The sequence below is a fragment of the Nycticebus coucang genome, chromosome 12 (genome assembly GCF_027406575.1).
Source record: "Nycticebus coucang isolate mNycCou1 chromosome 12, mNycCou1.pri, whole genome shotgun sequence".
In the NCBI taxonomy this organism is placed as follows: domain Eukaryota; kingdom Metazoa; phylum Chordata; class Mammalia; order Primates; family Lorisidae; genus Nycticebus; species Nycticebus coucang.
In genome coordinates, this window is record NC_069791.1 from 77,336 (window position 1) to 94,757 (window position 17,422).

General features: G+C 35.7%; 1 protein-coding gene across 1 annotated transcript in view; it reads right to left on the reverse strand.

Moving 5' to 3' along the window:
• Nucleotides 1-2,496: 2,496 nt before the first annotated feature.
• CAND1 (cullin associated and neddylation dissociated 1) overlaps nt 2,497-17,422 on the reverse strand; it is a 44,180-nt gene continuing 29,254 nt past the window's right edge. The window contains exons 7-15 of the mRNA XM_053555385.1: nt 16,063-16,208; nt 14,655-14,947; nt 12,887-13,028; nt 10,810-12,303; nt 10,013-10,108; nt 7,326-7,495; nt 7,075-7,239; nt 5,225-5,332; nt 2,497-4,488 (exon numbers count right to left, since the gene is read on the reverse strand). Coding sequence (XP_053411360.1) covers nt 4,264-4,488; nt 5,225-5,332; nt 7,075-7,239; nt 7,326-7,495; nt 10,013-10,108; nt 10,810-12,303; nt 12,887-13,028; nt 14,655-14,947; nt 16,063-16,208 — 2,839 coding nt within the window. The 3' untranslated portion in view covers nt 2,497-4,263. The remainder of the gene's footprint in view (nt 4,489-5,224; nt 5,333-7,074; nt 7,240-7,325; nt 7,496-10,012; nt 10,109-10,809; nt 12,304-12,886; nt 13,029-14,654; nt 14,948-16,062; nt 16,209-17,422) is intronic.

Consider the following 17,422-nt stretch of genomic DNA (forward strand, 5'->3'; position numbering starts at 1 on the left):
TTGGCAATGTCTAGAGACAACATTGGTTGTCATGACCAGGAAGGAGTGGGTGATACTACGAACATGTGGTAGGCAGAAACCAGAGATGTTGCTAATCATCTTAACAATGCATATGATAGCTCCCCCATAACAAAATATTATCCAGTTCAAAATGTCAATAGTGCCATGGTCTAAGATCTTAATCTAAAATAACAAACATAAGTTTTTCTACTAAAGTATAAATTCTGGAAGAAAACATCGATTTTATTTCTGGAATAAGGAACCAGGAGTTTATTTCCAGACCTCTTAGGAAAGCCTAACTTAGTTCATGTATGGGTAATGACTGCAAGCAAATACACATTTGTGGATCTTTGGGGAAAAAACTATGCTAGCATTACAGTAAGCTAACATCACACACATTTAGCTGCCTTTACCTAAGTAAACATTGGGTTTTTACTCTAGTTTAAAACGGAAATATCCGTCAAACAAGTCAAATAGCTTTTCAGAGTAATAGAATTAATACAGACTATTAAAACATGGGGCTACTATGGTATTGTACAAATAACCACTTTTGAAGTACAACTGTTTTAACAGGTTTTTTGTGAGAACACTTGAGTAAAATCACTCAATATGTATCAACCATTAGTTACTGACAATGGCTAGACACTACCTCTAATACCCTTAATCTGGAAAGACTTCCATTTCTAATAATATAAGCTTTCTCTCTCCCAAGATCTCAGCAACATGAACTTGCCAAAATCATGACCGATACTTATTGGAGATCAAAATCAAAAGATATGAAAAGGCTGGAATATTAGGACTCCAATAACAGAAATAGGCATTTCTGTCTCCTAAAAGCCATTCTGAAATCTGACACACTGGCATTACAGGATCCAATACAATGAAACTATTTGCATGACCCATCTCAGTAATTTTAATTAAAGTTGGCTTTTTAAATGTTCTATGAACAACAAATCCCATTTTGGATTCAGAGCTAACTTTCTAAGTTACAAAGAGCAAAAATATATTGCTGAACGATCTTACCCTAAACTACAGCACAGGTGTTCACAAAATCGTTTCCAGTAGTAATGGGAAAACAAGCAACTTGCTGTACTAGAAAAGGAAAATACACAATTTCATTTTGCATTTCTGTAAGACTTATCTGGTTAGCTTTTGGTAGCTTGTGGCCAAACATTTCTACTGTGTTCCCTTTTGCAGCCAAAAATATCAAAGAGAAATTTTTTAATTAGAAAAGTAAGTTAGAACTAGAATATCTTTTTCCAAACACTAAATGAAGTGTTGTATTATCCATTTTCTATTTCATAGATGATTTAATAAGATTTCAAAACAGATACGAATTTAGGATGGCAGCAGTGTAAAAATTAGGATCAATTTTAAATAGAACTATAAGCTAAAATTTACTTGCTGAAATTTTTAAGCTCTTTAATTTCAAAACACTAAGCATAAAACTTAATGTGGACAGAAAAAAATACTTTACAAAGTATTACTATATACTTTGTCATGTGACCAGGTGCGGTTTACAAAGCTTATGACAACTGTTGTTTTTAATGGTTGAGGACTTTGTACGTATCATTTTTAACTTCAATCATGACCGTACATGTATAATCATATTCATGTGTTTGAGACTGAGCTAGATATAATTAGATATGCCCCTGTATTATTTCTTCACTATTTACTCAAGAATAGTATAAAAACAGACTAATTTGACCGTGGTTACGTAAAAATTACATAAATATGCAAACATTTGATGAAATCACCAATATTCCTAGCATTTAAAAATACTAACTCCTAGTGATTAAGCAGCTTTCATGTATGATTAATAAAATATATGACTATAATTTTAAAAAATCATCATTCAGTACTACTGATTTTATAAATACCCTTTTATGTTAGGCTCTGCCATACCAAACTTTCTTTCTGCCTTCTTTCATAAAAGAACCTAATTTCAAAATTCAATCCATGTTGAGGTTTCCTTTAAATCAGGTAAAAATAAACTAATTTAAATGTCCTCACAAAAATTAATAAACAGCTTGTTTTTGTATTATTACTTTCTAGACCTCCCACGGAACCTACACATTGAGAACTGCTAAGCAGAACTTCCTAATACTGCCAATAAGCAGCATGAGGGGGAGGGATATTTCCACTCCATACCTTCCACTTGCATTCCAGTGTCTGGACATTACCACTAGAACTATGGAGTTAATCAGTATGACACAGCACTTAAATTCCACGCATTCCTCTTTGTTACTTATTTTGTTATGTATGTGTATATACAGGTAGCACTAAAACCATAAAAGAGCAGCTTCTATATTTCTTCAGTACTAAAAGAATTTCAACTATGTTAGAAAAATGGCTTGAAAGACTCAACAAAACAAAACATGCATCATGGAAGTTAAAAAAAAGACTAAAGAAAAATCCAACACAAGAGAAGTATTTGGATTTCACTTTAGGCTATTAACTAAGACATTCACACAACATATGCATGTCAGCCTCCTATTCAGTCCTAGAGCCTGCAGTATTGTAATTTATTGTGAAACCATGTAACCAAATACTTAAATATATCCACAACATCTATACCACGGTAATGCATAGTACATAATAAACTGACATCTCAAACTAAATTTCTATTACAGTTTTACACAAAGTATGGTATAAGATTAACACCTGCCACATTTTGAAATGGCACCAACTTCATGTAAAGTTCCAAGTCAATGTACCAGTCAAAATCCTTATTATTAGCAATGTCTTCTGCATTATGATCTGAACATTTGAATCAAGCTGCTAATCTAATAACCACAGTATGTTATGAATTAAAATCACTGTATATTTGATGTTAAAGCAGGTTAAGTAATACAGAAGTTATTTCTAATTCACAGTTTCGAAAATAAAGGGTGCAGTTTTCAAATATCTGAATGCTTAAAATTGGTCACTCAATTTAACAACTGCCTCCTTCCATACATGTAAACTATGTTTGCACAGCATTAGGAGATGTCTTTTATTTCAGAAGTCAGTTCTTACTGTTACAGGAGCACCACAAATTTGAAGGAAGAGGCTACAATGTGAAATGAGCTCACTGAAGGATATGTTAAAATTATAAGGTACTGCAAAAAGCTTTGTTCCCCCAGCACAGACCCTTTAATCAGGAAAAGTAGTTAACACAGAATGTAAATTAGACCTACTAGCAATGGGGAAAAAATTTAAATCAACTATAAGAAAATACTACTATTAGCTAACAAACCTGTGATAGCCAGCTTCAGAATTTCCCTAAAACAAAATACAAAAGCATTACACAGTATCTGTATTCTGTGATAAGGAATGCAGACATCCAAAGGGAATGAAAGAAAAATCTGTCTTTAAGAATTTCTGGGTGGAACACAAACACACACACAAGTTAATAACTGAGAAAAACTGAGCACTTAATATCCACATTTTAAATGTGTAAGAACATTTATAATAGAAAAAAGTGGCAAATTGTTCTTGTGACTTGATTTGCTGAAAACATCTGCAAATTCATACTGGCGTAAAGAAAACCAAACTTTCAAAAATTTACTCCCCTCTCTCTCCAGATGTGTTTTCTGTGCAAAAATAAATATCTGAAAATTGCACTAATACTTTAACATTTGTATTATGAATAATCTGCACATGCTTTACAGACAATACATATTTGTGAAGTTGCTCATGCAAAATTGGTGTTTGAAACGGGGGTATTGTTAGTCCCATACTTAAAAAATGGTTATCTTTTTATAACTGCCAAACCTTCTGCAATGTAACAAATCTTATGGATATTCTTGTCTGCCAGCTAAGAATCAATTTATGTCATGAAAACAGTTATACAAGAAAAAGAAACATGGTTTTGTCTTGTACAGTTTTTGATTTTTAAATGAGAAAATTTATAAAAGAAAGAAATTCATGGTCACAAAATTTTAACATTTTAATCCTAAACATTACAGGGTAAATAGATACTGGACCCTATCTCCATACTCCATAAATTCTACCTCTTAGTTTCCATTTTAATTGTTGCCCTAACCACTAAAACATTAGTGGTTTTACAACCTCTGGATTATGGATACATATTTCTGACATAAACGCTACAAAAACAACAATGGAAGAAAAGCCAAACAAATTGTCTCCATGAAGGAAAAAAAAAAAAAAAGAGGAACATTTTGAAGCTTTAGACACTTCTCTTTCCATGTCTTATGATTAACCTGTCAATTCAGTGCATTACACGGTCATGTGCTCATGGTCCCTGTATGGAACAAACATCTAACTAGTGTCCATTGATTCCAAGTTAGTAGATGACGAATCTTTCTGGATGCTTTCAAAGATGGCTGCCAGCTCAGGGTTGGAACTAATCTGGGACTGGAATTCACTCATCAGTGGACTCTTCTCTGCTTCTGGAATGGTCAGCAGCGCTGCTACTGCTCTCATGGCAGACCGCTTTAATTCATCTTGCTTTTCAAATTCCTGCTTTACTGAGTTTGCCTTTACCTATAACATGAAATAAATTTAGATTACATGCTAGAGAAGGCAGCTCTCCTCTGCAAGAACAAAATTTACCCACATAGAAATTCTAGGTAAATAAAAAGCAAAGGTACTTTCTCATGTTCATAGGGATATTATAATCTAAGCACACCTGTTTTTCAACTTTTTAAGAAGTAGCTGTTCCCATTTCTTTTAAGAGAATATTTTACACAAAGCCTGTTGTAAAAAAAGAAAATCCAGGTCCACATGGTTGAAATAGGAGTGGGACTCGGAGCCTTACCTGACTAAAGTCCCACTTTGCCCCACTTCCCCCCAAGAAACTACTCTTCTAGCTACCCGATTTATTCACTATTCTTTAAACACACCATACAGTGACGTCTCCACCCCTTTACTCATGTGAAAGCCTGCTTGGTCTAAAAGAAGAAATCCTGTTTCTTCTCAAATGTCATCACCTTTATAGAAGTCCTCTGTGACTCCCCTTCCAACCATAATTAAACATATTTTATAGCTCCGATATTTTATCCCTTATCAGTATATACTGTTATTACAATAAACAAAATTTTTTAAGAGCAGCATTCAATAGTCTTAAGTTTTATGAAAACACCCACATTTAATAGCTTAACTTTTTAACAAACTGCTACATAGGGTGCTAGCAAAATTAAACTTGGAAAACTAGAGAAAAGAATTGGTAGGAATTCTGAAAACATCCACTCCAACCTAGCTTAGTGCCTGCCACACTCACCTTAGTCGTGCATGTGGCACGTAGCGGCTCAACCAGTCGGTCCAACCTCTGCAGCACTGCACTTGGACAAAGAGTGGAGAGTCTGACTAACATTAAGAATGTCAGCATCTATTAGGAACAAAAAAACACAAAATCTATACATTATTTTTCAAAAACAAAATACTAAATCCTGACATACTTTTTATAAGGAAAATAACTAGCATGCTTCTTTTTAACATTATCTGCCATTCAGAATCACAAACAGGTCTCAAACCTTATCAGAGGTGAGTGCTAGAGAGCTCTCATCTATAATGTGAGGTCCTTGAACACAGACCTAGAGGAGTGGTGTACAGTACTGGCTGTATACTAGTATTACCTGGGGCTGCAGAAACACATCCCTTCCTCAGTCTAGTCCCAGAGTGGTACTGAACCTGACAGGATAGTACTATAGATTTAGTATTTTCTAAAAAGCTTATGTGCACCAGAAATGAAAATCACTAAACTAGAAAGTTGCTGAACTAAAACACAGCATAATATTTTAATATTTTCCTTAAAAAAAAATCTGATCAGTAATTCAGATTAATTTGTCTAAAACCACATAAACCATAATCCTTAAATCCTCTTGGACTACAAACTCATAGAATTAATTAAGTACATCCTGTTACTTTTTGGGGGGCTCTCTTCATTGAATTCTGAGAGGATCAGGTCACTGCCACATATGGAAGCATAAAAGCAAGGGTTCTGGTTCTGCAGCTGAATTATACTGCTCAGCCATCACTTTTGCCCTACTTGGCCAAAGGCCTTAAATGGAATAGTAGATAAAAAAAGACACAAAGATGTATTTTTTATTTTTCAGATCACCCTTTTACTATTCACATTTAGCACAGAGATGAGTAAATAGGCAAGTTATAAGCAAAGTTCCTGCTGCAAACCTGAGCAGCATTGTCACCTCTCTAGCTGCCTCCACAAAGCTTGCTTTGTATATAGCAAAAGAGTTCTTCCATACTGTCCTCTAACACAGTTCTTAATGTTAAATACAGTGTATTATATTGAAAAACAAAAAATCCCTTATACAGGTAAATCATATAGCTATCATTCAGACTGGTCCCAAAGAAACCCCAGGAGACTTAATGGAGACAATGCTGGGAAATTATCCATTCCACGGGTAGTAAAGAGCTAAGGTCCAACATCCAGACAGCTCAAAAATGTCTCAGATTTATACTTCAAACAGCAAAACCCGCAAGGATTCCCCACCCCACCGTCAACCCCTTACTTGAGACAGTCTAGCTCTCTTGCCTGGACTAAAGCACAATGACAACTCACTGTTTCCTTTAACTCTTAGGGTGAAGCAGTCCTGCCTCAGTTCCATGAGGAGCTGGGACTACAGCCCACACCACCATACCTAGCTAATTGTTTTTTTTTTGTTGTTGTTTTGTTTTTTTTTTCAGTTTTTTTGTATAGATGAGGTCTTGCTATTTCCTAGGCTGGTCTCAAACTCCTGCTCTCAAGCAATCCTACTTTGCCCTTTCAAAGTGCTAGAATTACAGGCATAACTTGTCATGCCTAGCTCAGGAGTATTCTTTGGAGGGAAGATATAGGAACTATTCACTAAGCACAGAGCATTTCTTATGACTTTTACATTCATTTCTATTTCCTCCTCCAATAAAAGGAATTCTAGATCTTTCCTGTACATATGACACTGCCTCACCATTACTTCTGCATACCACAGTTTGTAACATGTTTATTACAATCCTGACAGGCCACCCAATTTTTCTCACCCATACATGTGAGTACAAGGATGAAAGTCACTATAGCAAAATCTTACTCTAAAATAAATACATATATTGTATAAACAGGCACACATATTTTACCTTAATATCATAATGGTCCTTCAAGCCATCTTCAACATGATTTAGAAATTCAAAGATATCTAGTCTATCAAGACAACTGTCTAGTAGCGTGTACATACACTCAAAAGCTGCCTTTCTAATATCCAGCCCGTCATCAACTGTATGTTTAAATGGACCCATTTCTACCTGTTAAAACAAAAAAGAGTATGTGGATATATTATACTTAAAAGGCAAGACAAACTTAGATAAACAGTGTACTATAACTAAGTTACCTCTCTGATAAGCTCCTTTCTAACTTTAGTTTCATTGTAAAGATGTGGAAGAACAGTATCCAACAGATCCCTTATTAATGATGGCTTGTTGTGTGCTGCTGAATTGAATGTGACCAAGGCTACTCTTCTTACATTCAAATCTGGGTCTTCTAAAGTTTTCAGAAAATCACCTAAAAGATTGTAAAAAAAGCAAAACAGTTATGGTGAGCTTAAAATTTTAGTTTTAATTTTTTAGTTTTTCCTAAATGGATATACTTTATTATTGTTGGTGTCATTGCCATTTCTTCAATGAAGATTAGGGAAGGACCTCATGGAATACTACATGAGCCATAAAATTTATTTTGGCAGCAAAGAAACTATCATTTCTGAAAGTGAGTAGATTTCCAATTGATAACCTATTTTCAGCACTTATAAGGATATTGAAAAAGAGGCCACGAAGTTCCCAACATTATTTTATACTTTATAAAAAGGTGGTCTTCACGGTGAAGTGACAGAACAGCAGCATAGAGGCAAATAACATGCATGATTCTCTTTGCAGTTTTACTAAAAGTAACAGCAAAAGTTTTTTAAACTAAGTTCAAAACAAGATAAGGACAGACCCATTGCTTAATAAAGATGGGATATAGTTCACAGGCATACAATTCAGCACATGACAGAGAGATATGTCTCTCCAAATGCCCTATTTTACTTTTATCTTCAATAAGAAGCATACTAATTCTTTTTTTTTTGTTATTGCAGTTTTTTGGCCGGGGCTGGGTTTGAACCCACCACCTCTGGCATATGGGGCTGGCGCCCAACTCCTTGAGCCACAGGCGCCACCCAGAAGCATACTAATTCTTAAAAAGAATGTAAAAGGAGGTAACAATCCCAACATAAACAGATTTAACTCTGCCTGGTCTTGCAAATGTGGCGAAGAAATTATAATGCAAAGACCTCTGGACTAAAAAAGATGATTATTCAAACCATTTCACAAATATATAATTCTGGGCAAATCGCTTTAGGCAAGGCCTTCAGTTTCACAGTCAATACAATAAGAACTGTAACACTTTTAGGGCTACTGAGCAGAATAAACAGCATGTATACTATTGAACACAGTGTCTGGTACACACTAGATATTCACATGTAGCTATTATTCATCATTATATGATCTCAAGTCTACCATCAGCAATCTTTAAAAATACACAGGGAATAAAGAGGCAACAGAAGCCTGCCAATTTGGGGGAAAAAAATAGCAATTTGAATGTATGGGAAAAACAGATTTCAGACACTGTAGATCAGTGAACTCAAAGTTGACATTAAGAAATTTATAGCACTGATTAAAAAAGAAAAAGTTTCAGAAATGGCATTGTTTGAAAACAATATAATCCTTGCTACCTCCTTTGTTGGCATGAAATTACCGTACTGGTAGATTAGAAGAGTAATTGGAATAGGGTATGTATCTCCTTTCAGAACAGTATCTAATATATTGTACTGTGAACAAAATGGTGCCATAGACTAGGATCAGTGGCCCCAATTCCTTCGTCTAGGAATTTCAACTTTTAAGGTGGTTCTGATATTCAAATAGTGACAAATGCTGAACTAAATCATGATTCAGGGAGAATGATAACCACCTGACTGGTACCTACACCAGTGATGTGGAGTGGCTGACTGTTGTACACCTGGGAAGAAGACTCCAGGGAAGTGGCTCTTCCTCCATCCTACCCTGCATAGTACTAAAATGTGAATAAATATATAAAGGCAAAAAATGGACAGGGGAAATAGGGGTAAGAATTTTCTCATAAAGACGTTAAATAATTTCTAGGTCCCAACAATAGTACCCACTCATGCCTATGTCCTACTTGCTCTGAGGCAATCCCTTTCTATTATTCAAACTGTCAATGGTGGTTTTTTTCCCTTTCTGGCACATTGCAAAGTGGTACGAAGCTACAAATCCCTCAACCCTTCCTGCTGGTACCTCCATTCTCCTGTCCTAAAGTACCAAACCGATATCTTGAATGTCAAAGTAGTTTTGGCTACTACTAACTTTAGGAAAATCAATGATAAAAACAATAAAAACCAGGCAAGTTATAAAATCACAAATAATCCCAAAAGCTAATTTTTGTCAACACGGAAATAGAGCCATTCCTAGTTTTTCCTAGGTATCTCTTTCTGGGAGTTAGCTCTACCCAATGTTACCCTTTGAATTCTTTGGTTGTTTCCAACCTTTATATGGGAGTCTCCATATATTACCTTGGGAGTTGGAAGGTTATAAGCAATAATAAAAAATGGGGGCCCCAGCAGCTCAAGTGAGACTCATTTACATCAGGGTGGAAACTTCTCACTGGCTAGACAGATCTAATATTTTGCTTTATCCATTAAAGTTGTTGTAGGTCATCTCAAACATGTTTATTAAACATGATTATTAAACATGTGTAGCTGACTATGAGGACATGCTGGTATATTTACTAATTTCAATTATTTTAAAAATCATCTGGCAACAACTTCAAACTCACAATACACACAATAGAAGCAAATGTAACTTGTTAAAGTTATAAGATCATACAGCATCAATTATCTTTATAATGAAATATTTTAAGAACTTTTTGATTCCTTGGTAGATATTTTTAGTTACTGAAATTAAGAATTTATTGACAATAATTCTATCTTCCCTCCAAATACTTAGGAGATTTATCTTTCTTTCCTCTTACCTATGCAGTTCTTCAATAGGGGATCAATAGGTTGTGGATGGTCAGAAATAGTGAACTTCACAGCTGTAACCACTGAACTTCGGGCATATGATGAGCCTAATTAAAAATAAATTGAAAGTCTATTGGAATGTAGTCCACTAAAATGCATGGACATCATTTTCAAATCACTTCATATAATATCACTGTCTTCAATTCCTTAAAATTCTCTTTGGCTAAGAAGGGTAGTTCTAATTTCACTCATGATTCTAAAGGTGCAAAGTTTATGCACCTTACAAAATACAATCCATTAGATTTCAAAAGAAATAGTTTCTTCTGGGAGGAGATGACCTAGAACAGCAGTGAGAGGGTCTAGTCCTCACAAATGGGAACTGGTTAAATTTGTGAACAGCTAAGTCTTCAAATTTTTTTTGTTAAAAAAGAAAGTAATTTCTAAGAAGAATGGCTGTTACTACTGTCTACTTGTTGTAGTGTGCATGACTCTGCTAAATCTGGAAAGTCTTCTAGAGATATGTCTTTTTCACATTTTAAGACTAAGTAGTAACATTAAAATGTAGCCATCACAAGAAAATACAATAGATTTATTTAAGCACTATCTGATTACGCGCCATCCTCCTGAACAACCACCTGTCATTTGAATACAGTTCTGTATTGAAACAAAAGACAGTACTTTCTCATCATATACTTAGCTTTTACATGGAAGAAAATACGTAGACATGGTTTAACTTCATTAGGCATCTTTCACGGTAATGAACTGTCAATAAAAATTTTTTTTTTCAAAGGAAAAGCTAATTACCCACCTGATATCAAGTACCCCTTAAGCCGGGGAAGGAGAGTTTCTGGATCAATAAGAGTGAGTTTTCCTAGACATTCAGCAACAACATTTCTGGTTCCTTCCTCTGCACATTCACAGTGCTTTAGTAATAAGGCCCAGATGTTTTCAACATATGGTTTAAGGCCCACCACTGATGCAGAACTAATAATTTCCTTCAAGGAATGAAGCAGAAGATACTGCCTTTTGGGCTGACTGGTTATTTCTTGTAAAACAAATGGCAGGTATTCAGGAAGGTTCCCCACACTAATGCTACCTAATGCATAAGATGCAGCTGATTTGACTTCTTCACTAGGAGACGAGAAAGCTTCTAATATTACAGATTTTAGTTCTAGCTGCCCACTTAAATCAATATGATGCCCAACTTCTCCAAGAGAAAGCAAAGCTAAGAGACGAATGGAATCTGTAGACCTTGAGTTCTTGACATCTTGAATAAACTGACCTACCACAGCAGGCCCCTCTTTTGGGCATGCTCGAGTAAGGGCAGCCACACATTTGGCAATGGAGTAATAAGACTGCTTATGGGTCAGAGCTGTGCTCTGAGAGTAAACTGGGCCCGTCAGCATGCGCAGCAAATCCATATACCCTAGATTACTTGTTCCAGTGACAACCAGAGCTTGGAAAAAGTCTAGCATGGCACTAAGAGCTCCCCCCTGCAATAAGGGTGACCTCACAAGTCCAATAAGTTCATTGAGAATGGATCCACTTATCTTGGAAAGGGAGGAGGGATACACTTTTGCCAGGGTAGTAAGAAAACTGATGGCCATCTGTGAAACATGCATATCACTTTCGCTGATAAGAGGTGGGAGCTCATCTAGAACTGCATCAATCATAGCAGCTGTCAAGCTGTCACTGTAGTTTTTTATTAGAATATCTAGGGCAGAAAGGGTACCCAATTTCAAAGCTCTCTGGTTTTTCCTGAGAAATGAAGCAAGGATAGGAACCCCTTCTCCCAGGACAGGCCTCAAATCTATCTTCAAAGGTGACCCAGCAATTAGTGTCAACGCTTTTACTGTAGTTAACCGGGTAATTTCATTCTTTAGTCTCTCCAAGAAAATCTGAAGAGTATTAGGCAAGTCAGAACCCAAATTGTCTCCAAGGTTGCAAATAATCTGCCCCATACACGAAATAGCCCTTTCCTTGACTTCTTGGTCAATGTCGGCTGCTTTCAACCTCTTGATGGTACAGGTGAACAGATCTTTAATATAAGGAGTTGCATCAAACGAGGAAGGCTGATCTAAAGGACGAATTACTTTGACAAGCTGTTGAGTTACAAGAAGTGCTTCAGACGTAATCTTGTAAAATGGGTCTCCAACACAAGCCACCACTGGAGGAACCAAAGCCTGCACGTGAGGGTGGAAGACTTGAGGAGAGTGGTTACAGAGGATAACGTACAGACACGACAAAGCGTCGATCTTCAAATTCGATGAACTTGACTTATCATTTAGTGAGAAAATGATTCCTAAAAAGTCAACAACACAAACAATCATTTCTGTGCAGTTTTAAGAAAGAAAAAATTAAAAATCAATGCCTAAAATACTGCTAAAGTAGCCTTCATCATGTATTTCTCTCTTTTTTTTTTATTGAGACACAGCCCCACTATGTTGCCCTCAGTAGGGTGCTGTGGCGTCACAGATCACAGCAACCTCAAACTCAGGCTCAAGCGATTCTCCTGCCTCAGCTTCCCAAGTAACAGCACTACAGGTGCCCAACAATGCCCGGCTATTTTGTTGTTGTCATTGTTGTTTAGCTGGTCCGGGCTGGGCTCAAACCCACCAGCCCTGGTGCAGGTGGCCAGCGCCCTACCCACTGAGCCACAGGCATTGTCTCATTATATTATTTCTAAAGTAGAACAACTTTCATAACCTGTAATAAATATTAAGGCCAAAATTCTAAATTCAGGTGTTCAAGATGGGTAGGTTAAGTTAGTTTTATGTGCAAGTTGTTGAAAATTTCTCTTTTGAAAGGGAACAATTATTTAAGCTTATCTAAGTCTTAATAAAAAGTCTGTAAGTCACAAAAGAGATTCACTGTCCCTTTCATACCTGGTACAAGTACAGGAATGTGCTGCGTCAGGGCACCGGGTAACACATTCACAAGCTCAGTTAACATGTTGAAGCAGCACTGCCGGGTCTTCACACTTTTCTCCTTCATCTGTTTGTGCAGAGCTTTGACAATGTTGGGAACCTGTAATTATCACATACTCATTAGCTGATTCAGCTGTTGGTATTTCCTCAGTACATACAATATGAATTATGGAGAATGAAAAAGGAGGGAATAATTTATCTTTTTTGTTAAATTACAAGTTCAGCTATCTACTACAATTGCTAATGCTAACAGAACATTAGATCTGAGCAGTGTGCTGCATGTACTCTGTGTGGTCTCTGGTAACTACATTTGCTTGACACTTAAGAAATTAGAGCAAAGCCACCATTTAGTGTCCTACAGAGCAAATAGTCTTCCTTAATTAATTTTAATGATGAAATGCACACAACTAAAAAGAAATAAATCAAATAATAAAATATGTTCAATTCCAAACTTAGGAGTATAATTTATAAATGGTATTCTGAATAAAAATAGCAGATAAGCATCAAAGGAAACCAAAGACAAATAATGGAAAAGCAACTACTGAATCAGCCCTTTTTTGCTTTCAGTTTGTTACAAGTAATCAATCTCACTACAACTGTAGCTATGAGTAAGCAAGGGTAAGATTCATTTTGTTAGTCATTACAATTAAATACAATTAAGTAGGGTGTCTAGAGACAAATCTTACAGATGCCAAGCTTTGGAGATTCTGAAGACTCTGAATGCCATTAAGCGCAAAGCAGGTAGAGATTAAAAACACAATCCCAACAACAAAACTACACAGACACATATAACTGAATGATATTCTGAGAACTAGACATAAAAGAAATTACTTAACTAATTTCTCAGAGCATTATTAGGCTTCCTGGGGATTCTACTAAGCAATATTCTCTATGCACTTATTTAATTGCTTATATTTTCCATATAATTTACCTCATTTCCTTCTACAATTAATCTTCACTGTTCACCTTTATGAATAAATTCACCGCAAAAATGTACTTACTTGTACTACTCAAAAACAAGATTGATATATTATGTATGTCCCTTCCCCAGTTCAATTCCTCTCAACATCTGCTTTGTCATCTAAAAAAATGGACCTAGTATTTATGTACCCCACAGGGCTGCGGTAGGGATTACATATAAGGTAAGAAAATGCCTGGCATGTACTAATATTCAATAAATAGAAGCTTATATGGCTCTATTGTTTAGGATCTTAAACATCCTAAAGTGAAAAACATGTATTTCATTAATAATAAAACTGGCATACATCAACTACTTACCATTAGTAGGCATTATACTAAACATTCTACGTAGATCATCTCAACTTTCATTACTCTGGATAAATATTTCTAAGTAAATCCTATAAGTAAAGTGAGGTTTAATAAAATGACTAAATAATTTACTAAAGATTACCCAGCTAAACTAGGGTGAAACCAGCTGTGTGAATACAAGGAGCCCTACTCCACAGTTCTAAAATGTTTCCATGAATATCAAAGATAAAGATTACTGAATCTAAAAATTATTTTTAACATTTTTATCAAGCAAAATCAAGAATTCAGTTAGAATAAATGGTTTATAACTAATATAATATAAATATGCATTAACTGCTATATAAACATATCCCAAGTTTTCTGTTTCTCTAAAAATATGTAGAACTTGTATTTCTACATAAAAACAATTTAAAAAGCATATTTACTATGACATCCTAAATCTTACTTTTAAACCAACCTGACTCTGAAGCATCGTTAAGGGTGTTTCTCCCTGTTCCATTGCATCAGGGTCACATAGCCAACTTTGCACAGGACGAGTTTGCTTCAAAAGAGAAAGGTATGCATGAAAAACATCTGCCTTTACGTTCTCTTCGCGCTCTTTAAATCTGGATATCAGTGCAGGAGAGACGGTCTTGTAGAATTCCGGGAGCATTTCATGCCTTGTACTAACGACAGCATCCAAGCACTTAGCAGCTGCACGCCTCACTTTCCAACTCATGTCATCATCATCACTGTACTCATCATCACTCCCTAAAGGGGAAGTTTTAATGTAAATAGGCAATTACGACAGGAGAAGTATATTATTTAATCATGTAAGTGAACTGACATTGTTAAACAAGACAGTTACTCCCACTTTCACTAACACAGACAGCAATAGGTAGGCTTCCAAACAACTGGAACTCAAATAGATGCAGAGCTTATTATTTACATAAATTTATAGTTGTTTTTTAAAAGATGGATGAAATTATAGATTTTATGGGGAAGTCATTACAGAAATTCAAAAAAAAAATCAAACTAAAAAGTATTAGCAAAATCAGTAAGAAGTCCACCAACCCAGATGCCTGTATTTACCCATTTAAATATCTGAGTTATGATTCTGGCAATACAAACAGAAACAACTCAACATGAGCAACACCTAAGTCCTTGAAGCAAACCCCAAGACTAGATTAAATACCAAAAATAACAGTGTTACAACATCAATCTTACGGGACTCAGAGATGCTTTGGATATTCACAAAAATTAAATGGTGCCTCAAAAAATGTTTAGCATTTTTCACAAACACAGCAATGAATAAGCAAATTAAAATTCAAATAGAACTGCCCTGATATCTATAATTACAATTTTTAAAAAAATAATTTATCTCCTTAACACAAATGCTTTGTAAAAAATATGAATAGTACTAAAGAACAAATCAAATGTAATTATTAACCAAGAGAAGGCAACTCATATTACTCATAAATATACAGTTTTCTGTGCATTTAAAAAAAATTGGAACACAGGTGGTGCCTGTGGCTCAAGGAGTAGGGCGCCAGTCCCATATGCTGGAGGTGGCAGGTTCAAACCTAGCCCCGGCCAAAAAAAAAAGAAAAAAAAAAATTGGAACACAACAATTTGTTAGTCACTAATCAGTTATCTCGTTAACAGCATTAATGTTTTTTAGACATGATTTTGAGTATGTTGCATAATATAGTTCAATACATAGATGCCTCTAACTTAATCAATTTGCTATAGTCAAATATCAGGGTTATTTCTATTTTCACTATTATAAATAAATAAAATGATATAATTTGCAGTAAGAATCAACTTCATCTATAACACTGTGTCTTTCAAAAAATTTCAGATTCCTTCTACTTAATTTGAAATACCTTGATCATCATCATCACCACCATCAGCATCCATTGCATTTTCATCTTCATCTTCATCATCATAATTATAATTAGGATCATAGGTAAGATATTTAAGACAAATATTTATAATAGTAGAAACATGAGGATATACTTCCTTAGGACATCTGAAGACAAAAACAAAAGACGCCCTGAATAGCTGTATTTTGTCCTTGATTCCTCATTTGCCACGTTTTGCTTTATTACCAACAATGACATAGGCAAGTGGTCCCCAGCCTATCTAGATCCCCAAGATCTTCGAATCTTTTTCTCCCAAAGACTTCATGTTTTGAAAGATTTACCTTTCAAATTAAACTTATTTAATCAACTTTAATATAAAATTTTCAACCGGCCGCAGTGGTTCATGCCTGTAATCCCAGCCCTCTGGGGGGCTGAGGCAGGCAGACTGCCTGAGCTCACAAGTTCAAGACTAGCCTGAGCTATAGAGAGACCCTGTCTCTAAAAAAATAGCTAGGTGTTGTGGTGGGCACCTATAGTCCCAGCTATTGGAGAGGCTGAGGCAGGAGGATCTCTTAAGTCCAGGAGTTTGAGGTTGCTGTGAGCTGTGACACCATGGCATTCTACCATGAGGGTGACAAAGGGAGAGTCTGTCTCAAAAACAAACAAACAAAAAAAAAACACAGAAAATTTTTTCCTTCACATTTTAGCTATGTTATGGTTAATGTGGACTAGTATAGAGAGAAATCGGTATATGCCACTCTATCTTCGCAAAATGGTTACTAGAAGATCAAGCCCAGGGCGATGCCTGTGGCTCAAAGGAGTAGGGTGCCGGCCCCATAACCCAGAGGTGGTGGGTTCAAACACAGCCCTGGCCAAAAAAAAAAAAGATCAAGCCCAGACGAACATGTTCTTTAGCAGACATTCATCTAGGCTTCGTATTCCACACAGGGGTTGAGAGGACAGACATATAAAGCTACAGAGGACCAACAAAGGAATAATCTGTGTTTACTTCAAATAAAGTAAAGACAGAAATGACTTCAAATTTTAAGAAGGTATTGTGATTATAAAACCACTTCTCAAAACCATGAGTGGCAAGGGGTAACTGCAGAAAGCCATCAAGGAAGGCTTAACATACCGTGCTACTATACCAGCCAAAAAAATCTGTTCCTCGTCCAGTATTTCTGTCTAGTACATAAATCACAATTTTTACTAAACTTTTAAAATATATATCAGAACCAAGGCTTCCAAATTGAGAATCACTGTCCTATCCAAATATATATGACAGACCTAATAAACTATTTAAAAAATATGAAATTCACCACTATATATTAATTTATCCTACTGCTTTCTCAGGATAGACTACACTATTACCCTGGTATCT